This window comes from Petaurus breviceps, unplaced genomic scaffold (genome assembly GCF_028583685.1).
Source record: "Petaurus breviceps papuanus isolate PSGF00001 unplaced genomic scaffold, PetGlider_PUasm1.0 567, whole genome shotgun sequence".
Taxonomy (NCBI): domain Eukaryota; kingdom Metazoa; phylum Chordata; class Mammalia; order Diprotodontia; family Petauridae; genus Petaurus; species Petaurus breviceps.
Window position 1 is genome coordinate 5914346 of NW_027186383.1, and position 26882 is coordinate 5941227.

General features: G+C 38.8%; 1 protein-coding gene and 1 pseudogene across 1 annotated transcript; both read left to right on the plus strand.

The window, feature by feature from the left end:
* The first annotated feature begins 7314 nt into the window (after window positions 1-7314).
* LOC138173182 (glyceraldehyde-3-phosphate dehydrogenase pseudogene) lies at window positions 7315-8316 on the plus strand (annotated as a pseudogene).
* A 3375-nt stretch (window positions 8317-11691) lies between these two features.
* Window positions 11692-12681, plus strand: LOC138173183 (taste receptor type 2 member 7-like). The gene has a single exon (XM_069103065.1). It carries the CDS (start codon window positions 11692-11694, stop codon window positions 12679-12681), a length of 990 nt encoding a protein of 329 aa, XP_068959166.1.
* The last annotated feature ends 14201 nt before the right edge of the window (window positions 12682-26882 follow it).

Genomic DNA, 26882 nt, shown 5'->3' on the forward strand with positions numbered 1-26882 from the left:
TTGGATTTGAGTGAGGCAGAACTGCACAAAGGCAATAGCCTCACTCTCCTCCAGAGTCATCAAAATCCAATGGTAAGACATAAGTCAGGATTGCTGGTGATGGAAGGAAGGGAGAGTAGAGAGAAGGGAACCAACTGCAGAGGTATTTGTGATGCTAAAGATAAGAGAAATGTGAACTAGGATTATAGCAGTGGGAATGGAGAGGAGAGAGCAGGGAACTTGGAGAACAGCGTCCTTATGTTCTCTCTCTTTGACTTCCTTCTTATCCTTCTTTCTCTCCTTTCTCAGTGCCAACAGCCTAGTTCAGGTCTTTATCAACACCCTTTTAGGATGTGGTAATAGCTTACTAATTAGTCTCCCTGTTTCCAGTCTCTTTCCCTCTCCAATACTCTTTTAATTTATTTGCCAAGAATACATTTCTAAGATCTATTCTGGTCTAACCTGATCATGTCACACCTCTCAAACCTTTAGTGGCTCCCTGTTTCCATTTGCATGTGTTTGTACTTATGTGTATGATTACCATTTCTTAGCTTCAAAACTCTTGGTGGCTCCCTAATATCAGCAGAATACAATATCAAGTCCTTAGCTTAATATGTAAGAGATGCAACAACTTCTTTTGGGGGACTAACTTCAAATTGCTCCCTTTCACAGATTCTGTGGACCAGATGCTCAACTTCTAGTTGATTTCTGAGTCTAACAACCTATCTCTTGATTTCCACACTCCCTCCTGCATCCCTGGAATGAACTTCATCTTAATTTCTACCTCTCAGATTCCCAATTTACTTTAGAAATCATCTAAGGCACCACTTCTTTAAATCCTTCCCTGTCCCTACCCCCAAGCTGTTAATGCTATGACTAGTCTAAGAATTCCTTCAACACTTTGCTACTGAACTTGAATTACATAAAGCATAAAGCCCAGTTGAAAGGAATATTCTCAAGGCTGCTGACTGTGGTTTTCTCTTGGTCAGTGTCATGTAAAAATATGATAACCTTCCATAATTCTTAGTTTATCTCTCCCTCTGGCATCTACCCCAGCTGCTCACCAGCCATGACTCCAGATATCTTACTGCTCTGTGGCCCAAAGTCAAAACCATCTTTTCCTTTTCTGAGAAAGCTAACAAGAGGGGCGGCCAGGTAGCATAGTGAGTAAGAGCACTGGCCCCAGTGTTGGGATGACCTGGGCATCAAATCTGGGCTCAGATACTCAGCACCACACCCAGAAATAACTGGCCATGTAACCTTGAGCAAGTTACTTAACCCCGATTGCTTATAAAAAAAAAAGAAAAGAAAAAGCTAACAACTTTACACTTTATCTTTAGCTCAAAAGACTGTTTCCATGTTACAGGAAAAAAAATATTCAAACTTCTAATACCACTGAAAGTCAGTGATTTTCTCCTTTATTATATAGAGAAGTAGCATGAAATGAATGAAAGTAGTAGACCTGTGGCTTAAATATTCTCTTATTATTATACAGATATCTTTCTCTTATTGATTTTGCTTTTCCATATACCTGTAGTTTCATAAAGATCTTATTATTTAATTCTAAATATTGTGTTTTGGAAATATACCTTATATAATTTACCTCTTTAAATTGATATTAGACTTTTTTATTGTCTAGTATAACAAAAAAGTTCCTAGTTTAAAAAAATTATTTATTTTTAGTTTTCAACATTTATTTCCACAAGATTTGATTGACAAAATTTCTCCCTGTCTCTCCCCTACCTGCCACTCCAAGATAGTAAGCCTACTGAATACCTCTTCCCCCAGTCTGTTCTGTCTTACATCCTTCCCCTTCCAACTCTAACTTTCTGGGAGGGGAAGATAGATTTCTTTATTTTTCAATGTACTTTTTAAAAATTTAGTTATTTGTTTTCAGTTACAAAATTTCTCCCCATATCTCCTCTACCTTCCACCCCAAGATAGCAAGCCTATCTTGAATACCCCTTCCCCCAATCTGTTCTCTCTTATATCCTCCCCCATACTCCATAACTTTCTAGTATGGCAAGATGGATTTCTATACCCTAGAGCCTGTATACCATTTCCCAGTTGCATTCAAAAAAGCTTTTTTAAATATTTGTTTTTAAAACTTTGATTTCCAGATTCTTTCCCTTCTTCCCTCCTCACCCACCACCACTGGAAAGACAAGTCATTCAATATATTTATACATGTGTAGTTACACAAAACATTTCCATAGTAGTTATATTGTGACAGACTAACTCTATTTCCCTACATCCTCTCCTGCCCCCCACTTATTCTATTTTCTATTTAGAAACTGTCCATTTTCAGAAATGTTTGCTTATAAATACCTTCTCTCCCAATCTGCCCTCCCTTCTATCATTCCCCCCCCCCCTTATCCCCTTCCCCTCTACTTTCCTGTAGGGTTAGATACCCAATTGAGTGTGTATGTTATTCCCTCTTTAAGTCAAATTCAATGTGAGTAAGGTTGACCCTTTCCCTTTCTCCTTCCTGCACTTCCCCTCCACTGTAACAGTTTTCTCTTGCTTCTTTTGTATCAGTTAATTTACCCTATTCTATCTCTCTCTTTCTCCTCCCAATATATTCCTCTCTCACCTCTTAATATTAGTTTTTAGATATCATCCTTTCCTATTCGACTGATCTTGTGCCCTCTGTCTATGTATATATGTACACACATATACACACACTCATATTTATGCACACATACACCTTCCTATACATACATACATACACACACACACACACACACACACACACATATATATATATATATATTCCCTTCAACTCTCCTCATAGTGAAAAATTTTTCATGAGTTACAATGATCATTTTTCCATGTAGGAATGTTAATAGTTCAACTTTGATAAGTTCCTGATGATTTCTTTTTCCTGTTTCCCTTCTCATGCTTCTCTTGCTTTCTGTATTTGAAAGTCAAATTTCCTGTTCCACTCTCTTTTTTCATCAAGAATGCTTGAAAGTCCCTCATTTTATTTGAATATCCATATTTTCCCCTGAAACATGATACTCAGTTTTGCTGGGTAGGTGATTCTTGGTTTTAATCCTAGTTCCTTTGACCTCTGGAACATCATATTCCAAGCCCTTTTATCCCTTAATGTAGAAGCTGCTAGGTCTTGTGTTATCCTGATTGTGCTTCCAAAATGCTCAAATTGTTTCTTCCTGACTGCTTGAAATATTTTCTCATTGACCTGGAATTCTGAAACTTGGTTATGGTATTCCTAGGAATTTTCTTTTTGGCATCTTTTCAAGATGCAATCAGTGAATTCTTTTCATTTCTATTTTGTCCTCTGGTTCTACAATATCAGGGCAATTTTCCTTGAGAATTTCTTGAAGGATGATGTCTAGGTTCTTTTTGTATCATGGCTTTCAGGTAGTCTAATAATTTTAAAATTATCTCTCCTGGATCTATTTTGCAGATCCAGGGTTTTTTCAGTAAGATATTTCACATTGCCTTCTATTCTTTCTTTTCTTTGGGTCTGTTTTATATTATCTTGATTTCTCATAAAGTCATTAGCTTTCATTTGCTCCAACCTAATTTTGAAGGAATTATTTTCTTCAGTGAGTTTTTGAAATTCCTTTTCCATCTGGTCAATTTGACTTTTTAAGGTATTTTTCTCCTCATTGGATATTTGGGTCTCTTTTGTCATTTTTAGTTAGTCTATTTTTTAAGTATTTATTTTCTTCAGTATTTTTGGGTCTCCTTTAGCAGGCTGTTGACTTGCTTTTCGTGATTTTCTTGCACCATTCTCATTTCTCCTCCCAATTTTTTCTTCCACTTCTCTTATTTGATTTTCAAAATCCTTCTTGAGTTCCTCCATGGCCTGCAACCAATTTATTTTTTCTTGGAAGCTTTTGAAGCAGGAGTTTTGACTTTGTTGTCTTCTTCTGGTTCCATGTTTTGATCCTCTTTGTCCCCCCAAAAAGAGTCTATGGTCTTATTTTTCTTGCTCTGTTTTCTCATCTTGCCAGCCAATTACTTGACTTTTGAGTTCTTTGCCACAGTAGAACTCTGCTTAAAGATTGGAGAGAGCTGTGTCCCAAATTTCCAGGATTTTCACAGCTGTTGTCAGAGCTATGAGGAAGGTGCCCTCTCTACAACCACCACAAGCTCTGGCATGCTAGCATTCCTCACTCCAGTACCACCACCAAAGACTTTGACCCAGATTCAAGCAGGTCAAAGCAAGAGCAATTACCCCCTCAATGGTCACTTGGTCTCCTTACAATCTGCAGGTGAGGAGCTCCAGAGGCAGCCGCACAGCAGCAGCTGCAGCCAACATGCTACCACTACCTCTGCCGCCCCATGGGCAGGGGCTGGACCACACTTTTCTCTCACTCAGTCACATCAGAGTTCCCTATTGACCTTTTAATTTATCTTTGGAGATTATGGGTTGTGAAGTCTGAAAATCACCACATCTGCTCGTCATTCACTCTCTTGATGTCTTCTCTGGTCAGTCTGGGTCACGGGTCTCAGCTGGTGTGGCTCACACGGGACCATGCTCAGCTCCCAGCCCTGTACCATAGACACTTCCTTTTGGGCTGCCAGGCTGCCATCAGGGCGAGATTTTTTTCCTCTCTTTCCCTTTGTGGGTTCTGTAGCTCTAAAATTTGTTTAAAAGTAACATATTGGTTAGGTTTCATCCTTGGTGTGTTCTATATTTTTTTCTTTTACAGGAGAATTCAGACCATTTACATTTATTATAATGGGCAATATATTTATCTTTTAGTATTTTCTTCTTATTATTAATATTACCCAGGTGGAGTGAACTCTAATTTAGCATTCTATATCTCAAAGTGACTCATTTCTACTGCTGAGAGGAAAGAAAGAGTGATTTACTATTGCCTTGCAACCTGTCAGACAAGGAAAGACTCTGGTGTATAAACACAGCAACATATGTCACTATCATTGATGAGAAGGAAAGGGAAGGACCTATCCCACCACACTTGCAAGGGGATGGAGACATCAAGTGAATTCTTCAGGCTGGGGCAAAGTCCAAGGTATGGTTCTGCTTAGAAGGTAATAATTTCTCTTCATTGTAGTTCTTCACATTGAGACTGAATGAATTAACACCTGTTAGGAATGTGGAAGCTAGTATTATTTTTCAAGTAAGAGCTAACCTAGAAGTCACTAAAATGCATTTAAATTGTGAAAGGCTATGATTACATGCAATTCTTTGATTTACTCTTTTTAGGTACTATATTATTATTAATAGTTTAGATAAGATGATTATATCTGTCATTTACACAGAAATTTAAGCTTTTCAAGGAACTTTACATTCACTGTCTTGTTTAAGCCTCACAACAACCCTGATTGATAGATAATACAGTTATTATTGGACCCATTTTATAGATTTGGAAATAGTCCAGAGATTTTAAGTGGCTGACCCATGGTCACGCAGTGGACAAATATGGGAGGAGGCAGAATTTAAAATCAATTCCTCCTAACTTCAGTTACAAATACCAAAAACTGAACACTTGAAAATGGGTTCAACAGGGAGATTCACCTTTCATCCTAGCTACCTAGTCTAAGCTACTAGGCAGAAGTGGTCAGGAATCAGCTTGTAAAAACTTTGGAGAGAAAATTCTTACTCTTTTTATGTGAGCATTTCTACCTCAGAAATCTACAAATGCACATATTAGGGAAGGATTTTTGTTTTGTTTTGTTGATTGTCTAGACAAGAAAGTGATGAAGAAAATATGCATAAGACAGATTCAATTTCCAAGGAGGTGATGAGCATCTCCCACCACCCACCCCCAGATCTACTTCTTGAAAATTTCTTAGAATGTTGGGCTTGGAGTTAATCTCCCAGGTACATTTGGAGTCAATAGAAATGAGCTCAAATTTCATCTCGACTCTAGCTATATGACCAGAGACCAGTGATTCTTTTTTTTACCTCTTTAAGACTCAATGTCTTCATATATAAAATGGAGATAATCATATCCCCTCTCTTACAGAGTTGGTGTAAGCCTCAAATGAGAAAATGTTTGCGAAGCTCTTTCCAAACCTTCAGCAATTATTATCATTATCTCCTCAGGGTTTTTTTCAATGGCATTCAAATAAAAGTGATATTGCACCTATGATCCTGCTACTCTCTTGTCTTGAATATTCTATGAAGAGTTGCAAATGTGAATTAAATGACTGCTACTGTAATTGAGTAAAAATGTGGTGATATCAGCTCATGGTCTGGAGGCTCATTACAAACCTCTTTAAGATGGATCCAATAGGAGAAAGTTTGATGTAGATGACATGGACTGCATCTTCTCCCCTCCCCCATTTTGTATTCTTCCACTCAATTTTTATATTTTATAAGGTTTTTCATTTAATATACTCTGGTGATTATGAGTATTTTGAATGGTGATATATATATTTTTTAAAAATGGTCCCTAGGGGTAGCTAGGTGGTACAGTGAATAGAGCTCTGGTCCTGGAGTTAGGAGGACCTGAGTTCAAATCCAGCCTCAGACACCTAACCCTTACTAGCGGTGTGACCTTGGGCAAGTCACTTAACCCCAATTGTCCTGCCTTCCCTCCTCCAAAAGGTAAAAAAAAATATATAGTTCCTAAATTATTATAAGTTGATTTAAAATGAAAGTTGGCAGATCAACCACTTTCCTCAAATAATTTTAACCATCCAACTTCACCACCAAAAGTATTATGCACCAGATGTAGAGCACTTACAGATACATCCACAGAAGTCAGAATCCTTGAGAAAGTAAAGCTTCTACAAATTAGTACTGAAGGGATGTCTTAATTCGAGTTCTCCATGAGGACTTTTTACCTACCAGGCTCCAGGCATCAGTAGCAGGAGAGCAATCAAACTCAAACCTAATACTTGGGAAGCCTTAAATCCCATGATGGACACAGAGAGGATAAAGAAGGAATAAATTAATGTATAGCCCTCAAGTTTGAAAATAAATTTAAAATACTGTAAGGGAAGTAAGGGAGAAGAAAGAAAAACTTCTTGTAAAAAAAGATGCAGAAAATTAAAATGAGTAACAACTAGCAGATGACTGAGAGAAAGGAAAGAAAGATTTCATATTACTGAATTAGCTACAGGATAAAGAGGACAAGAAAGTCTGAAAATATAACTAAATTAAGGGAAAAACAATTAATGATTTAATTACAATTCAAAAACTAGGGAAAGGACACGAAAATGCAATGGGGAAGGGAAAATAAACCAATGAAAATAAATAAGCATCAGAATAATTTAAGGGAAATTAATCTCAGGAATGAAATACTAAATAAAGAAAAGATGTCTTGGCTTTCAGCTGTCCTCCCAAGCTCAGTGCCAGGTTATACTGCTTAAGTCTCATCCCTGAAACAAGATGGTGAAGGTCGGAATCAACGGGTCTGGCCATATTGGGCACCTGGTGACCAGGGCTGCATTCACCTTAGGTGGAGTAAACATTATGGCCATCAATGACCCCTTCATTGACCTCAACTACATGGTTTATATGTTTCAGTATGATTCCACTCACGGCAAATTCAAGGGCATTGTCAAGGCTGAGGATGGGAAGCTGGTGATCAATGCAAAAACCATTACCATCTTCCAGGAACAGGATCCCACCAATATTAAATGGGGAGATGCTGGAGCCGAGTATGTTGTAGAGTCCACTGGAGTCTTTACCACCATGGAAAAGGCTGGGGCTAACTTAAAGTATAGAGCCAAGAGGCTCATCATCTCTGCCCCTTCTGCTGATGCCCCAGTGTTCGCGATGGGAGTGAACCGTGAGAAATATGATAATTCCCTTAAGATTGTCAGTAATGCTTCCTGCACTACCAACTGCTTGGCCCCCTTGGCCAAGGTCATTCATGACAATTTTGGTATTATGGAAGGACTCATGACTACAATCCATGCCATTACTGCTACCCAGAAGACAGTATATGGCCCCTCTGGTAAGCTGTGCCGTGATGGGCATGGTGCTACCCAAAACATCATCCCTGCTTCCACTGGTGCTGTTAAGGCTGTAGGCAAGGTCATACCTCAGCTGAATGGGAAGCTCACAGGCATGGCCTTCTGTGTTCCTACTCCCAATGTATCTGTTGTGGATCTGACCTGCCGCCTGGAGAAACCTGCCAAATATGATGATATCAAGAAAGTGGTGAAGCAAGCATCAGAGGGACCCTTGAAGGGCATCTTGGGCTACACAGAGGACCAGGTCATATCCTGTGACTTTAACAGCAACACTCACTCTTCTACCATTGATGCCGGCGCTGGTATTGCCCTCCATGACCATTCTGTCAAGCTCATTTCCTGGTGTGACAATGAGTATGGTTATAGCAACTGTGTAGTAGACCTCATGGTCTGCATGGCCTCCAAGGGGTAAAGTGGGAAGCCGTGGATCTTCATCCCAGCCCAAAAGAGGAGATCCAGCACTGGGGAGCCCACATTCCTAACCTGTGTTCCTATACTAGGGATGCCATGTCCCATTCACATCCTTGTTCCAAAGCACCCCTGTAGTAGGGGGAAGAAGCCTAGAGTCCTGGATTGTGTACCATCAATAAAGTCACCATATTCAGTGCAAAAAAGATGTCTTTTCAAAATAAATACTAAAGGAACAAACTGAAAGTCAATATTTGAGACTTTAAATAATGATGTAAGAAACATTAACACAAAATGAGAGAGAATTGCACAATGGATAAGAAAAAAGACCCCCAAATCAATTGTTTACAAGAAACTATCTGAAAAAATTGAAGATACACAAAAAGAAAAGGAGAAGCATATTTTTCATTAATGTATTCATTTCTTTATTTCCCTGAGGTTAAATCCCCTTTTTGTTGTAAATTGGAATTTTGCCCTTGGATGACTAGCTCTTATGCCTCCCCGCTTTATTTTACTATTATTTCTAATTTATATTAAGTGCATTTAAGTACATAAATATAAAGATTCTAAAACTCATTTCTCTTTTATATTAATCTAACTAAAATTATTATTTGATGGTTTCTATCTCAATAATAAGATATTACATATTTTCTTTTTAAAATGCAAAATTATGAAATCTTAGTCAAGGAACTAAAAAGCTTAGGGGCACAAGTAACTTTTAAATCAACTTTGCTGATAGAAGACAAAGAATTTGGTGGTGGTGATTATCTTCCTTCTCAAAGATACCCCAAATGATATCAATATGTTGGGGTCAATGTGTAGTGTGTCAAAGTATGGATGAATTTGAGTTCACAAGGGTCTACCACAGGTTAGGCAAATAGTCCACATGAGTTCAAATTCCACACTAACTGTATGACATAGACCAGTGACTTGTTACCTTTTTGAGACTCAATGTCCTTATTTATAAGATGGAGATAATCATCACATGGTTGGTATGAGCCTCAAATGAGAAAATATTTGCAAAGTTTTTTTCTAAACTTCAACAGTCATTATCATTATGTTGTCATATACCTTCTCAATGCCCGTGGCTGTGGCTGATCAGGCCAGTATGAGCTTGAAATTCTCCATCACAGATTGGGCACAAACAGTCTTAGTGAACATTTGGGATGGATTCTCTAACTTTGTGCATCTCATTTCTTTTGAGCTGTTTCAATTCAGCTTTGCTACTAGAGCACAGCACCCTCTCTGATGTGGGCATGCCATGCTGAGCAGTTCTGTGTCAGCATCTCCCATGTAACAAAATCAATTACAAAGTTCTTAAAGGAGGCCTTCAGTGTCCTTGTATCATATCTTCTGACCACCATGTGAGCACTTGCCCTGTGTTAGCTTTCCACAAAAACAGTCTTTTTGGCAAGTGTATGTTTGGCTTTCAAACAACTTAGCCAGCCCATAGGAGTCTGAATTCCTGGCAGTTTAGTTCAAGTAAGGACCTCAGAATCTGCCACCTTCTCCTGATCTTCAGAATCTTTCTAAGACAATTCAGATGGAAGCGATTGAGTTTCCTGGCCTGGCGCTGGTAGACTGCCCAGGTGTCACAGGCATATGACACTGAGGTCAGCATAACGGCTCTGCAGACGTTCAGTTTGGTAGTGAGTCCAATACCTATTCTCTCACACAGTTTCCTTTGGAACCTCCCAAACACTGAGCTACTTCTCTTAATGCTTGCATCAACCTCATCGTCTATATATATATATATGTATATATATCCTTGGAAAGTATACTACCAAGGCAAGTGAACTTACCCACAACATTGAAAATCTCTTCATTTGTTGTGACTTATAGTTCCATATATGGATAGTGTGAGGTTGGCAGGTGGAGAATCTCTGTTCTTCTGGTGTTAATTGTCCAGGGCTGGTACTCTACTCACTGCACCACTTAGCCGCCCTATTGAGGTCCTTTCTTGAACTCAACATCCCACCATTGAAATCCAACTCTCGGTTTAGAAAGTGAAAAGTTGATTAAGGGAATAGTGCTTAATATTATATTTATAATAAATCAGTTGGTTTTTAAGTAGGTTATTACTTCTACTAGTTGCCTGTCTCTTAGCATATACAGGGGGCAAATCCTAGCTCACACTCTTGATTCTGTGTTGCCTGGACATATCATGTCACCTCCCTAAACCTGTTTCTTTATCAGTAAAGAGAAGAAAAATGTAGCCTTTAAATTCACACCTCCCAAGGTTATTACCAAAAAAAGTATTTTGGAAAACAAGACACTAGATAAATGTGAATTATCATCTTTTCTCTACAAACTTATTGTGCACAGAGCTCAACCATGAGACAGTGGTAAGCTACATCTAAGGCTATGTCTTTTTTTTTTTTAAGCAATCGGGGTTAAGTAACTTGCTCAAGGTTACACGGCAAGTTATTTCTGGGTGTGGTGCTAAGTATTTGTGCCCAGATTTGATCCCCAGGTCATCCCACACTGGAGCCGATGCTCTTACTCGCTGAGCCACCTGGCTGCCCCTAAGCAATTGGGGTTAAGTAACTTGCTCAAGGTTACATGGCCAGGTATTTCTGGGTGGGTGCTAAGTGTCGGAGACTGGATTTGATCCCGGGTCTTCCCAACACTGGAGCCAGTGCTCTTACTCGATGTGCTACCTGGCCCCCCAAGGCTATGTCTTTATAGTAGAATTCACATGGTATAATAATTTGTCTCATTTATCATGAAAACTGAAAGAAAGGCATTTCTTTTGAGTATGAATTACTCATATTAGTGACTCATTAAACTGCAATTCACTTATAATTTTCAAACCTGAAGGTGACTTAACAGAAATGCCATGCATGACTTCGATTTTATAAACAATTGTTGATAACATCAATGTTCAGTATGGTGGGAAATGATGAAGATTAAGCATAATATCACTGTTTGAGGCTTTGTTATATCCTCCATGTTGTAAGTCATCGGAGATGCTCATCATACACAACTCACGTGTTTGTATACAAAGTAGACTTAGACACAAAGAGGAAAATATTGAAAGATGACCTCTCCCCATTTGCATCTTAACATAGGATGCTAATCCTTTCCAGGATCACCTCTCAAGAGGAAATAGAAATGCCAGAGGGAGAAAGTGTCTGTGATGCGCAGCTGCAGCTGAGCTGTTGGGAAGCACAGATGATATATTAATGAACAGAGGACTACACATTTTCTTGCCTGTGATAGAAACCTTATTGAAGATGGAGAAGAAAATTACTGCATCACTAAATATCAGAAGCAATAAGGTTCCATACTGATTTTACCTCCAAATTAATCCCAAATTAGCAGTATCAAAAGTATTCTAAATATTGTGGACTTCCTAAGTGATCTCCTTTCTGCTGACATGCGGAGTAGTGCGGAGAAATTCTTTATATATTTGGCAACTGGGGAATGCCTATTGGGCATTCTGGTAAATGGATTCATAGTTCTGGTGAATTTCATTGAATGGATTAAGAGCAAGAGACTATCAACAAGTGATGTCATCCTGGTCAGCTTAGCCATCTCCAGAATTGGACTGCTGTGTACATCAGTCTGGGATAGCTATTTAATGGTAACCTCTGTTGATGTGCCCACTCAAATAAGAATAACAGACATCCTCTCAGGAGTAACCCACAGTTCAAATGTTTGGTTTGCCACTATCCTCAGCATCTTCTACTTCCTGAAGATAGCCAACTTCTCTAACCCCTTCTTCCTCTGGATGAAATGGAGAATTAACAGGGTGGTCTCCATGCTTCTTATGGTGCCTATTATTACCTATTTATCCATAAGTTGTGCAGTGATGTGGAGAATGAATTATCACTATGGTAGCCTCTTTAGTAGAGGAAAGGAGAGAAATGTGTCCCAGGAGATCCAAATGAGTAAAAATATGCTCCTCATGATCCAGGTTTGCGGTGGCCTTGTGAATCTTATTCCTTTTACTCTGTCTACAATCTCTTTCTCCCTACTCATCCTCTCCCTGTGGAGACATACCCAACGGATGCAAGTCAATGCTACAGGTTCCAGAGACCCAAGCACAGAAAGCCATGTTCGAGCCATGAAAGCTGTGTCTTCCTTCCTCGTTCTCTGTTTATTGTACTTTATGGCCATCTCTGTTAATTTGTGGAGCATATCAGAGGAAAATAGCAAGTTCTTTTACATATTGAGCACACCAATCATGTTGCTATATCCCTTTGGTCACTCAGTGACCCTGATTCTGTGGAACAGCAAGCTGAGAAAGGCTGCCCTGAGGGTGTCAATGCTGATAAGGTGTGGCCAAAGAAGAAGTCATCTACAAGCTGTTTGGGTATCTCTAAGGATCATCTGGAATTTTCTAAAGGGAAAGAAGACAGCATAGAGTCCCAAAAGAACTTTACCAAGCTCTTTCATTTATAGTTGCAAGACCAGTGAACTCTAATTCAAAACATCTACTTGGACTCAGGAAGACTTTGGTGGAATCAATACCCAACTCTTGTCACTTACTGCCTGTGTGGCCACAGACAGTTCCCTTAAGCTCTGGGACCCTTAGAATCCTCATCTGAGGAATAGTCTCAATTATATGATGATGGTGATGGTGATGGTGGTGGTGTTGATAATGATGATGATGATGAATCCAGACTAAACCTCAGACATCAGTTCTACCTTTAAATTGAACTTGGGCCTGAGCTGCTGATGGGTGAAAGCACGAGCATCACAATGAGTTCCAATCAGGTCCAGCACATCCAGCCCAGCACAGTCATCATCATGACGTGTTTCTATATATTTGTTCCCCTCTCCCTCCCCCTTACCCTATCTCTACCTCCAGTTGGGCAAAAGAGGTCTCATCAACATTAGCATTCTAGCATTCCTGGCAAGGACATATCAAACAATAAACATCTGATGCCAGTCACCACCTCTGAACCTTCCTTGAGAAACTTACTTCCTTGATGGCATTCCCTATATGTACTCGCTCCCCTATGATAATGTAAGCTCCTTGGGGATAAGGAATCACTTGATTTTATGTTTATATATCTGAGCCTTCACAGAGTCTCTGACACATATTATTTTTTTTCCTTTTTAAATGAAATTTTATTTTATTTTAAGATCAAGACTGTCTCTCTTCCACCTCACCATATCCCTCTCAATTAAGAAAAGAAGAAAAACAAAATTCCTATAAGAAACATGTAAAATTAAGCAAAATAAATTCCTGCATTAGCCAGGTACCAAAAATATGTCTAATTCTTTATCCTGAACCCTTCTCCTCTTTATCAGATTGTGGGCAGCATATTCATTGAGTCCTCTAGAATTGTGATTGGTCATTGTGTTGCTCAGACTTTCTAAATCTTTTGAAGTTGTTTATCCTTATAGTATTGCTATCATTAAATAATGATCTTAAAAATGCTTTTGTGTTCTTTCTTTAATTTGTTCATGCATGAAAGACAACTGTGAAGTTGATGCTGCTCAAAATTTCTCCCTTCCCTGAAAAGAAGTTCATATTCCAGTGGCATCATACATAGTGAATGCCCAATCCCTCCTGTTCATCACAAGAGTTTGGGTTCTGGAACATGGCCCAGGATCTTCTCTCCCAGACCATGTGAAGGCATGTCTACTGTCTACATATGCCTCTCCTGTAAGTCACCATCAGCTGCACCTTAGGTGGGGGTAAGGTGGGTAGTTTCTTCCTCACATTCTTGCTACACTCTGGAGAAAAGACATGAGGCAGAGGAAGTTCTAAAAAAAAGAGAGAGGGTGAAAATGGATGATGATGGGTTCTCAAAGCTCACTTTCATATACTGTGGAAGCCACACTGGTAAGTGCTCCCTAATGGGAATCTGACCCCTGGTGTGTCAGCCTATTTTCTCAAATTCCCTGGCTGTGGACAGTAAGGCACCAGACATCATGCACACATTTCATGGGGGAAGGATGCCTCAGATGGCTCCAAAGGCCCCAACGATGCAGCCTTTGCCAGTTGTTTGGAGCACTCATCAGACTGGTCAGAGGCTCCCAGGTGTCAGGGATTTTTCACTTCTTCAGGGAGTGCAGTTGGCATCCAAGTTAAAATTCCTGTTCTACTTGTGGCTTCCACTATTTAGAAGGAAGATGTTTTTCCCATTGTTCTATATTTTTAGGCATCAGGGAGGAAAGAAAGTGGAAGAAAAAGGCTAAGAGAGAGTAAGAGATCATCTGGATGTCATGAGCTAAGCAGAGTTTTTAAAAAGTGAGGCAACACATGGGGCAGCTAGGTGGCACAGTGAATAGAACACTGGCCCTGGAGTCAGGAGGACCTGAGTTCAAATCCGGCCTCAGATACTTAACACAAAACTAGCCATGTGACCTTGGGCAAGTCACTTAACCCCAATTTCCCCTCCAGAAAGCAAAACAAAACAAAACAAAAAGTGAGGCAACACTATCTCTTGAGGAATTCCCTCTTGCTCTTCCAGTGTTGGAGACAACAGCATGCATTTGACCTTGACCTGAGAGACTTGGTAGCATTCACACTAGGACTCTCACTGTGCTCAAATGTCTCTAGAATTCTGACAGGAGATTCCAGAGAGGGCCATTGAAATTCAGGGCTCAGAAACTCAAACAATGTGGTCATTCTAACCCCAGGAAGGTGGAGGTCAATTAAAAAACCCAGAAGGCAAACAGGGTATCAGAGAATAATCAGTTAAAGACAAAAGGAAAGGGGAGGCTAGGTAGCATAACACCGCTGAAGTCAGGAGGAACTGAGTTCAAATCCAGCCTTAGCTGCTTAACACAAAAACTAGCTGTGTGACCTTGGGCATGTCACTGAGCTCCAATTGTTCTACCTTCTCCCCACCCCCCTCCAAAAAAAGCACAAAAAGGAAGAAAAGAGGAAAAAGATAGAAAGATGAAAGAAATGAAGATGAAGAGTGCATGGTACAGCAGATAGAACATGGGCCTGGAGGGGGAAGATCTGATGTCAAATCTGCTCTTAGATACTTACTAGTTGTATTACCCTGGGCAAGTCACCAAGCCCTGCTGACCTCAATTTCCTTAACTGTAAAATGAGCTGGAGAAGGAAATGAAAAAAAATTGTGGTGCCTTTGCCAAGAAAACCCTACATGGGATCAGAAAGAGTCAGACACGACTGAAAGGACTCATCAACAACAACTGGGATACAAATCACAGGCTTGAGAAAGACACAACAGAGTCATGGTGGAGAAACTTCAATTACCCACCACTTCCTGGAGTTCTCCTTCTGCTCCTTTCAGACAGAGGAACCAAGAAAGTGGCAGTCTCTTCTGCATCTAATTTTCACTATTGGAAAGGAATTGGCTTCCATGGAAGAAATGGTAGGAACCTTGTGGAGAAGTGACCCCTCCCTCCTAGAATTTGTAATGAAGCAGAATATGGAATTTGGATAGGCACCGAGGATTTTTGTAGGGCCGATTTCAAAGACTACAGAGGAAAGAAAGAATGGTTCATGGAGGGGGGAGGGCAGGGCAATTGGGGTTAAGTGACTTGCCCAAGATCACATGGCTATTAAGCGTTAAGTGTCTTAGGCCAGATTTGAACTCAGGTCCTCCTGACTTCAGGACTGGTACTCTACTCAATGTGCCACCTAGGAGCCCTATAACTTATTCTTGAAAAAAAGGCCTTTTCAATTCAATTATAGTGGCCTCCTGGCTTTTCCATGAACAAGACCTCCCATCTTTCACCTCTGGGTATTTTCTCTGGCTGTCCCCCATGCCTGGAACAATCTTCCTCCTTCACTCTGACTACTCACCTCCCTTGTTTTCCTTGATGCCACCTTTTAAAATACCACCTTCTACAGGAAGCTTTCCCAACCTTTCTAAATTCTACTGCCTTCCCTCTTTTAATAATTTTCTATTCATCCTATATAGATTAATTTCATCTGGTTCTTTTTATATTGTCTCCCCCATTAGATTTAAAGCTACTTGAAGGCAGGGGCTATTTTTTGCCATTCCCAGTGCTTAGCACAGTCCCTGGTATTTAATAAGCTTTTAATAAGTGTTTATTTATTAAAATTTTAAAAAGAAATTCCAGCATATGGAAGCAAATCCAGATAGCAGAGACAATAAGAATAGGACACAGTCCTATAAAAAAAATGTGGGGAATACTGAAGCCCAGAATAAGCAGTGGAGAGTTAAGTACAATAAGAGATTTGCTTGTGTTTGTAAGCTACATTAGGAGAAAAGGGAGCATTGGGGCAGCTAGGTAGCGCAGTGAGTAAGAGTGCTGGCCAGGAGTTGAGAGGACCTGGGATTGGTTCCGGCCTCAGATACTTAACATCCACACACAAAAAAAATACTGGCCGGTAACCTTGAGTAAGTTACTTAAGCCCAATTGCTTAAAAAAAAAGAAGAAAAGGGAGGATCAAAGAAGCCATCAAACCTTTGCTTAGAGCTGAGGTGAATGTCAAGGATAATTAACAGAGAAAAGACAAATCTGCTCAGTCATGGAGGTAGGATGCAAAAAAGCCAATATTGGATTAATATTGGGGAAAGGGCTCTAACAATGAGCGTGGGGCTACTTGGAGAGGAGGTGGGTGCTGGCTTCTTGTCTGTCTCTGAATGGATAATGGATAGATGTCCTAACTGTCATGTAGATTGAACTGGGGTTCTTTTGTGGATATGGGTAAATGAAAAGGTTGTTGAGGTCCCTTCAAACTATGAAATTCTGTGGTTCTTTGGTGGAGTGGGAGTTAATCTGGCCAAGGAATGCTTTCCTTTGTGCAATTTACTAACATCCCCAAATTCCAGGTTCTCTAATCAAACAAGGGCAGATCCTAGAGGCTTGCAACTCAAGGTATTTGTGTCAGAAGATGAAAATTATTGATAGATTATCTTTGCCTGATTTGTCTGTTCTTGCTCAGACTGATTTGTAATACTGCAACACAGATTCTAGACACAACGCAGGATATGAAAGGGAAAAAATGAAATATGGAAATGTAACTGTAATTCCTTTATTGCTAGCAGTAGCATTTTCATCAGGATAGATCCTCACACAAGGGAGAGGAATAATGACGGGAGAGCACAGAAAGAGAAACTCCATCCTCCAAGCAAGGGTCAATTAAACATAAGTGCTTGCTTCATAGTGAACAATCAACAAATATTTGAATAAAGATGACAAAAAAAGGGAAATCACAAATGTTGCAATTGTTCAATCATTTCAAATTTTTCATGACCTCATTTTGGGTGTTCTTAGTACAGAATGGTTTGTTATTTCCTTCTCCAACTTATTTTAAAGATAAGGGAACTGAAGCAAACTAGGTGAAGTGACTTGCCCAGGGTCACACAGCTAGTAAGTGTCTGAGGCCACATTTGAACTTGTGAAGATGAGTCTTCCTGACTCCAGGTCCTGTATTCTATACATTGTACCATCTAGCTGCTCAAAAGTTTCAGTAGTTGTGGGGAAATAGGTACATTAACACATCATCAATAGAAATTAGTCCAGCCATTCTGGGAAGACTTTTATGAATTGATGGAGAATGAAGTGAACAGAGCAAGGAGAAAAGTTTGAAAAATAGTAACAAATTACAGGTAAAACCAAATGATGGCTTTAAAACTCCAGTGAAGACAATACTCATTCAGAAATCCTGAGGAACAAAGATGAAACAAACTACTCACCTCCTGCTAAAGAGATGATGAATTTCAAATGGATGCATTTTTGGACATGGTAAAGGAAGAATTTGTTTAGCTGGACAATGGATAATTATTGCACAGGTTTTACTTTTATTGTTCAATGGAGTCAGTGAACAGGAGGGACAAAAATTATTGTAAAAACAATTTATTTGTAATGACCAAATATTTTGTTGTAATTTGGACAATGGTATTTTGCAGGGTCTTGAATGATAGCTCAGATTTTGACAGATGGAAATAAATAGAAGAGTAGGTAAGGGGAACCTTGTTAACAAAGATCAGAGGTAGGGAATTGGAAGATTTATTTGAGGAGTGCAGAATAAATTCTTGTATGTAGGGTAGAGTTTGTGTTGGGGAGTGGATGAAGGTAAGAGGAAGGCTGAAAAGAGGAAGGAGGAACTCAGGAAACATGGAATATTGAATGATAGGAAAAAGGGTTTGAACTTTAAAGTGTAGGTTGGAAGAATAAGGAGTAGCTAGGTGGCACAATGAATAGAGCACTAGGGCTTGGAGTCAGGAAAATGTGAATTAAAAACTGGGGATAAGGAAGATAACAATTTGGGTGAAGTGGGAAGAGAATACACCGAAAGGGGAGAGATCAATTAAAAAGGCAATATAATGCTAAAGGTGAGTGATAAGCAAGATGACTTGATCTAGGAGTGTAGCATGGAAAAAGAAACATTGAGAGAGATGGAGAGAAACTAGGATAAACAGTTCTACCAGAACTTTCCTTATAATTTTCTTCTTTCCATTCTCACTACCAAAAACCAATCTCTTTTTAACTCTAGCGCCTTTCTCCCATCGATTACATTCTGTGGATCCTACATAATATCTCCCATTTATTTGATTCATACCTGAAAATATTCTACATAAAATCTCTTCCATTTGAGTTTATAAAAGGTTTCCCTATGGCTTTGTACTTCTTGAATTTTTTGTGAATCTTCCACAAGGACTTGGAAAGAATGTGTATTCCATATGCCTTCAATTCAGTTCTCTCTCTCTCTCTCTCTCTCTCTCTCTCTCTCTCTCTCTCTCTCTTTCTCTCTCTCTCTTTCTTTCTCTCTGTCTCTCTCTCTGTATATATATATATATATATATATATATATACATATATATTACAACTTGTTAAATGAGCAGTTCAGTTATGGTTGCTTTATTATTAATATTCTATTTGACTTGTCTTTCTGATAATGAAGTATTGATGTCACCTGCTATTATAGCTTTGTCATCAATGTCAAATGTTTTATAATTAGTAAAGGTAAGCATATTTTAGTCTTCACGACAGTGTTATGATAATCACAATACACATATTATCTGAATTTATCATTTTATGATTTCTATTAGATTTTTTTTCAAAATCATGTGCTTTTTTTCTTGGTATCATGGCATCACAGGATTAGGAAGTATTGAGGAAGAAATTCAATACTGTAGAGGCATAAGGAGAATTTTTCATCCCTGTTGTTGATAAAAGCTCAGGTTTTTCAAACTGAGATACACACTTGGGAAATGAATATCTGGTTCAAAAGATAGTTTGAGGGATGTTTCATAATATGTTTCTAATAAATCACCTACATCCATTATTATTTTAATTAGCCACCTACCACTGTTTGAAGGGAAGGGAATGAGTATTTCTTAAACACCTACTATATACCAGATTTGGTTCTAAGTGCTTAAGAGATAATATCTCATTTGATCTGTTGTCATTATGCTCTTAGTCAGAAAAGTGCTGACTTTGATTCATGACTCTGACACTTGTTGACTCTGGTCCTGTATAAGTACCTTGCTACATTGAGCCTCAGATTCGTTATCTGTAAAATGTGACCAAAAGTACTCATACTCTGCAGCCCCAAGGAATGTAATGGCAAAAGTGATTTCTAGAAGCTAAGAAATTATATAACTGTGAATCTTTGTTGTCTTGCCTTGATTAGTTTCTAGTATGTAGAGCTCAGAAACAAGAAAGTATGTGATGAATAATTGCTGCCTGAATGATTTCTTAACTATAGGACAGTCTTTTTTGTAGTTCATTTGGTACAGAAACTTTGTTGATGAGCTGTGTGGGGTGTATGTGAAAAAAAGCTTCTTTTGAACATGAAGTAACAAACAAGATTATCTTCTGATTCTATCACAACTCGCTGATAATATTCCCATGTAAAAGTGACTTTCTAGAAAGACACAGACCATGACTGTTTTATAGACAATTCACTTGGGAGACAAAATCAATTATGGTGGGAAGATGATGATGTGGATATTGGAGGTGAGGGTCAATTTCCCCAGTTAGGTAAACAATAGAATTTTCTTGCAAATTAGTCTAAACAGAATCTGGACAGAAGACCCTTCACTGACAGCATGATGCCATCTCTTACTTAAAGCTTAGAATATAATCTCTACTGTGCACAAGAACATGGAACTGAAGAAAAAAATTACATTGCTCATATTCTGGACAATATCAGAGGTTGAGGAGAAAAAAGTGCCAGTCCTGAAAGGAGGGTATAATTCACAAGCTTTTGTTCAATTTAATTTCAAGAACAAAGTGATAAATAGCAAAATTTCTACCTGAAGTAAGCAGGTGTCAGGGCAGAAGGGATCACTTGGGTTGTAGGTTAGGAGAAAGGAAACACAACTCTGATATATTTCACGGATTCTACTGGCTATCATTTCTACTATTGAGGGGAAAGAAAAAGTGAGTTACTGTTGCTTTTACCCATAATCAAGGAAGGAAAGATTCTGGTGTGTAAGCACAGTGATAGAAGGCACCATTTTTGATGAGATAGAAAGGGAAGGACCTAACCCATACCACTCCTTAGGGGGTGGAAATGTCTACACCCTCTGAATCCTTCACTCTGGGGCAAAGTCCTAGGTATAGTTCTTATCAGAAAGTAATGGTTTCTCTTCATTGTAGTTCCTCACATTGAGATTGAATGGGTGTACACCTACCTGTTAGGGATGTGGAAGCTAGAATTATTTCTCAAGTAAAAGCTAAACTAGAAGTCACTAAAATACCTTTAAAATCTGAGAGGATATGACGTCTTACAATTCTTTGAATTCTTGTTTTTACATATTTTGTTAGTATTAATAATATGGGTGAGATGATGATATGTGTCATTTACATAGAAATTTAAGCTTTTCCATGAATTCTACATTTATTGTCTCATTTAAACCTCATGACAACCCTGAGAGACATAAGATACAACAGCTATTATTGTATCCATTCTTTAGATCTGGAAAAAGGACAAAAATTTTAAGTGGTTGCCCCATGTTATGCAGTGGCCAAATATGGGAGGAGACAGAATTTTTTGTTTTGTTTTTTGGAAGACAGTTGGGGTTAAGTGACTTGTTCAAGGTCACGTGGCTAGTTTTTGCGTTAAGCATCTGGGGCCAGATCTGAACCCAGGTCCTCCTGACTCCAGGGTCAGTGCTCTATTCACTGCATCACCTAGCTGCCCCCATTTTTTTGTGCTTTTGGGAGGGCAATTGGGGTTAAGTGACTTGCCCAAGGTCACACGGCTAGTTTTTGCGTTAAGTGTATTAGTCTGGATTTGAATTCAGGTTCTCCTGTCTCCAGGGCCAGTGCTCTATTCACTGCACCACCTAGCCACCCAGGAGACAGAATTTTAAATGACGTCCTCCTAACTGCAGTTCCAAAAATGAAAAACTTTACCATATGTGAGTACCTGAAAATGTTCAATAGGGAGGTTTACTTTTCACACTAGCTACCTAGGCTCAATTATTATTTTTTTTAAAGCAATCAAGGTTAAGTAACTTGCTCAAGGTTACACAGCCAGTTATTTCTGGGTGTGGTGCTGAGTATCTGAGCCCAGATTTGATCCAGGTCATCCCGACACTGGAGCTGGTGCTCTTACTTGCTGAGCCACCTGGCCACCCCTAAGGCTCAATTATTAAGCATAGTGATCAGAAGTCAGTTTGCAAGCACTTTGGACAGAAAATTGTTACACTTTCTGAGCATTTCTACCTTAGAAATCTGCATATGCACCTACTGAGGAATAATTTTGTTTTGTTCATAGATTGTCTAGATAAAAAATGATGCAGAAAATATTCATAAGGCAGATTTAACTTGGAAGGGGGTGATGAGCATCTCCCACTATCCATCCACAGAACCACTTCTTGCAAATTCTCCAATATGTTGCTCCCAGATGGATTTGGAGTCAATAGAAACTTGAGGTTGAAATTCATCTTGAGTCTAGCTGTATGGACAGAGGCCAGGGCCTTTTTACTTCTTTGACACTCCGTGTCTTCATGTAGAAAATGGAGATAATCATCGCCCCATCTCTCACAGGATTGGTGTGTCTCAAATGAGAAAATATATGCACAACTCTTTCTAAGCCTTCAACAATGATTAGCATCGTCTTCTCGTGTTTGTTTATTTTATTTTTTTTACAATTTTGTCCAAAGAGAAGTGATTCTGGCCCCATGATTCTGCTGTTGTTCATATGTCCTAAATGTTCTATGAAGTTTTGCAGAGGTGAATAAAAGACTAAAAGACTGCTTTTGTAACTGAGTAAAAGGATTGTAATACAGATCATCTTTTGGAAGCTCATTCCAAACCTCTTTAAGACAGATCCAGTAGTAGACAGGTTGGTGTGCATAACAGGGACTGCATCTCTCCCTCAGGATCTGGAGTTCTTTCACTCAATTGTTATATCTTTTAATGTTTTTCATTTTATGTAGTCTGGTGATTATAAGCATTTTGAATGGTAGTATCTACTTTTAAAATAGGTCCCGATTTTTAAAAATTTATTTAAACTGAAAGTTGGCAGATCAATTACTTTCCTCAAATAATTTCAACCATCCAATCTCACCACCAAAAGAATTATGTACCAGATGTAGAGTACTTACAGATACATCTACAGAAGTCAGAATCTTTGAGGAAGTAAAGCTTCTATAAATTAATACTGACTGAGATGCATAATTAGAGCTTTCCATAAGGGTATATTACCTACTAGGCTCCAGGTATCAGCAGCAGGAGTGCAATAAAACTCAAACCTAACACTTGAGAAGCCTTAAATCCCGTGAAGGACACAGAGAGAATAAGGAAGAAATAAATCAAGGTATAGCCCTCAAGTTTAAAAATAAATTTGAAAAATACTGGAAGGGAAATAAGAGAGAAGAAAGAAAAACTTCTAAGAAAACAAAATGCAGAAAATTCAAATCAATAAGCACTAGAAGATGAATAAGAGGCAGGAAAGGAAGATTTCATATTACTCCATTAGCTGAGGACTAGAGAAGAGAAGAGAGTCTGTAAAACATAGCCAAATTGAGGGGAAAACAAGTAATGATTTATTTAAAATCCAAGAACCAGGGAAAGGGCATATCAAAGGAATGAGGAAGGGAATATAAACCAATAGAAAGAAATTAGCATCAAAATAATTTAATGGAAACTAGTCTCAAAATTAAGAACTGACTTTAAAAAGATGTCTTTTTAAAATAAATACTAAAGTAACAAATATAAAGCCAATACTCAGGACTCCAATGTAATACTACCACAAAATGAAAGAGAATTGCACAATGGATAAGAAAATAAGATGCCAAATCTGTTGTTTATAGGAAGCTATCTAAAAAGTGAGACATATAGAAAGAAAAAAAAGATGTTTTTCTTCTTTAATGTATTTTTCCTGTCTCTCCTTGAGGTTTAATCCCTTTTTTATAATAAAGTGGAATTTTGCTCTTAAATGACAAGCTTTTAGTCCCTCCTCCCTTCTCTTTCGCTATTATTTCTAATTTAACTATAGTTAAGTAAATAAACATGAACATTCTAAAACTCTTTTCTCTTTTGTATTAATCTAGCTAAAATTATTATTTGGTCATTTCTATTGAATTAATGAATATTATATATATATATCTTTTTACTATGTAGAATTATGAAATTGTGTTCTAGGAACTAAAAAGCTGAGGGGGGAAGTGATTTTTTTCTTCAGTGTTGCTGACAGAAAGTAAAGAATTTGGTGGTGGTGGTGGTATCTTGCTTCTCAAAGAAGACCATAATGCCCACTCTGTTGAGGTCAATGTGCCGTGCATCCAGCTGTGGCAGAATTCGAGCTCAGAAGGCTCTGCCACAGCTTGGGCATAAATAGTTCACAGGAACATTTTCAATGGAGATATCTCTTAATTTGTACATCTCCCATTCTTTTAAAGTTCTGCAGTTGTGTTTTGCTCATAGAATACAGCACCTTCTTTGATGCAGGCCCTCCTTGCTGGATGGTCCAGTGCCAGTGTCTCCCACTTCTTCCAATTGATTCCAAAGTTCTTCAGAAAGACCTTGAGAGTGTCCTTGTAATTCTTCTTCTGCCTTTTGTATGATCACTTGCCTAGTGTGGATTCCCCATGAAATAACCTTTAGGAAAACACATGTTTGGCATGTGAACAATAAATTCAGTTATTTGGAGCAATGTTCTCTGCAATAGAGTTGCAATGCTTGGCTTATGTTTGTCCTTCATTTTCAAAGAAGACCATGGCATCAGGGAAATGATGGCATGGCTTGCAATTGACTTTGATTTGAATGAGGGAGGGCCATGCAAGGTCACAAATCTCACTTTCTCCTCCAGAGCTACCTGGATCCAGTGACCAGATATTTATCAGTATGAATGGAGAAGGCCCAGAATGCAATGGGAGACTCTTTTCGGCTAAGGCATTTTCATGTACTCATTTAGAGTGAGGTAATGCCCATTTAGTGAATAGACATCTTCAAGAAGTGAGTCAAGGGATGGTCCCTTTACTTAGAAAAAAAAGAAGACCCTGAGTGTTGATTTTGTAGTGCCAAGGGGATATTCACAGTGCCCACAGCAGCTATGAATAGGCAGGCATAATTCTGAATCAAAATATATGACACACTCTCCACATGGAAGATAAATCCAAAACATTTGTTCAAACACCAGAAAGCCAAATCCATCGTAGTAACAAATAAATCTATACAGAGCAACAATGCAGAGGATACTACCAATCCCAGGCCTTCACTATGCTAGGGCCTTCCCACAAATGCATGCTCACAGCTCACTGCCTGCTTCCTCTCTCTCTCTCTCTCTCTCTCTCTCTCTCTCTCTGCTCTAACTACTCTGAGCAACTTCCTCTGGACTCTCTTTCATCCTTCCTGCTCCACTCATTCAAGAAGCCTCTCCCACTTCTGTTTTCATGTGACTCAAACTCATGAGACTTTGGCTTCCATGTGACTTAATCAGGTCACATCGGTCTACTAATGGATGGGCAAGATCTTCCCATTTATATCACCACTACAGATGTTCCCAGGAGAAACAGTTACCATTGACATTCACTCTAATCCAGGAGGGCCAAAAATACAGTTCAGCTTAAGAAAGGATGTCATTGTCTAGGACCTTATCTCGCCAGGTAATCTTCAGAATCTTCCTAAGAGAATTTAAATGGAAGTGTTTCAGTTTCCAAGCATGGCACTGGTAGACTGTCCAGGTTTCACAGCATACAACCATGAGGTCTGTACAATGGCTCTGTGTACCTTCAGTTGGTTAGACAATCTATCACCTCTCCTTTCTCACACTTTCCTTTGGAGTCTCCCAAACACCTAGCTAGTTCTGGCAATGCATGCATCAACCTCATCATCTATGTGTAGATCCAAGGAAAACATACTGCCAAGGTAAATTAATTTATTCACAACATCCAAAGTCTCCCCATTCACTCTGACAGTTCCACATACAGATGCTGTAATGTTGGCTGGTGGGGAACCACGGTTTTCTTGCTTTTAATTGTCAGGGAAAATTTACCACTAATGTCGAAAAAATCAATCCATACTCTTACATTTCAGCATCAGAGACTACATTGAGTGCACTTTTTTTTTCAAACAGAAATTTAACCACCAATTCTCTCTCCGCTTCAGTCTTGGCTTGTAGCCTTTTCAAATTAAATAATTTACCTTCAGAGCAGTAGCTGACCTTGATGCCATTTCTATCCTTGTTGAAGGTGTCTGACAACATCACTGCAAACATCATGCTAAGAAGTTTCGGAGCAAACACATAGCCATTGTGTTGACCTCATTGTTGTATGCCTGTGAGACTTGGACCATTTACCAGTGCCTTGCCAGAAAATTGAACCATTTCCTTTTAAATTGTCTTAGGAGGATTCTGAAAAATCACCTGGTAAGACAAAGTATGGGACAATGAGGTCCTTTCTTGAGCCGAACTGGCAAGCATTTAAACCCATCTATGTGTTTAAGAAGTGAAAAGGTGATTAAGGGAAGGGTACCTAATATGTTTACAATAAATCACTTAGTTTTTAAAAAGGTAATTTCTTCTACTACATGGCTATTCATCCCCATACACCTGGATCAAAATCCTAGTTATGACTTGATTCTGTCATATTTGCACCTCTCTAAAACTATCCCATCATCCTTAAAGAGGAAAATATAGTCATTGAATTTATATCAACAAGGGTTAGAAAACCTAAGACCCTAAATACATGGAAATCATTATAACTTTTTCTCTATTTGTTCACTTTATGCAAAATTCACCAGAAAGGTGGTGGTTAACAAATAATTGCTCTTTCCTACCAGATACTAGGGTTATCTAGTTGTAGTAGAATTAGCACAGGAGACTGCTTTGAGTTACCATGACATGAAAACTGAAAAGTATTTCTTTGGAGAGTGAGCTATATAGATTAGTGGCCCATTATATTGCAATTCAGATATAATTTTCAAACCTCAAAGTGACTTACCAGGAATATCATGCATGATTTGATTTTATAAATAATTGTTGATAATATTCAAAATGGTGCAAAATGGTGGAGGGAAAGCATAACCTCTACATTTCAGGTTTTCTTACCTTCCCCATGGTATGTCATTGAGTGAGGTTCATTATACACAGCTCACATGTTTGGATGCAAAATAGGCTTAGACACAAAGAGGAAAATGTTGAAAGATGACCTCTCCCTATTTGCATCTTGACATAGGATCCTAATCCACCCCATAATCACCTCT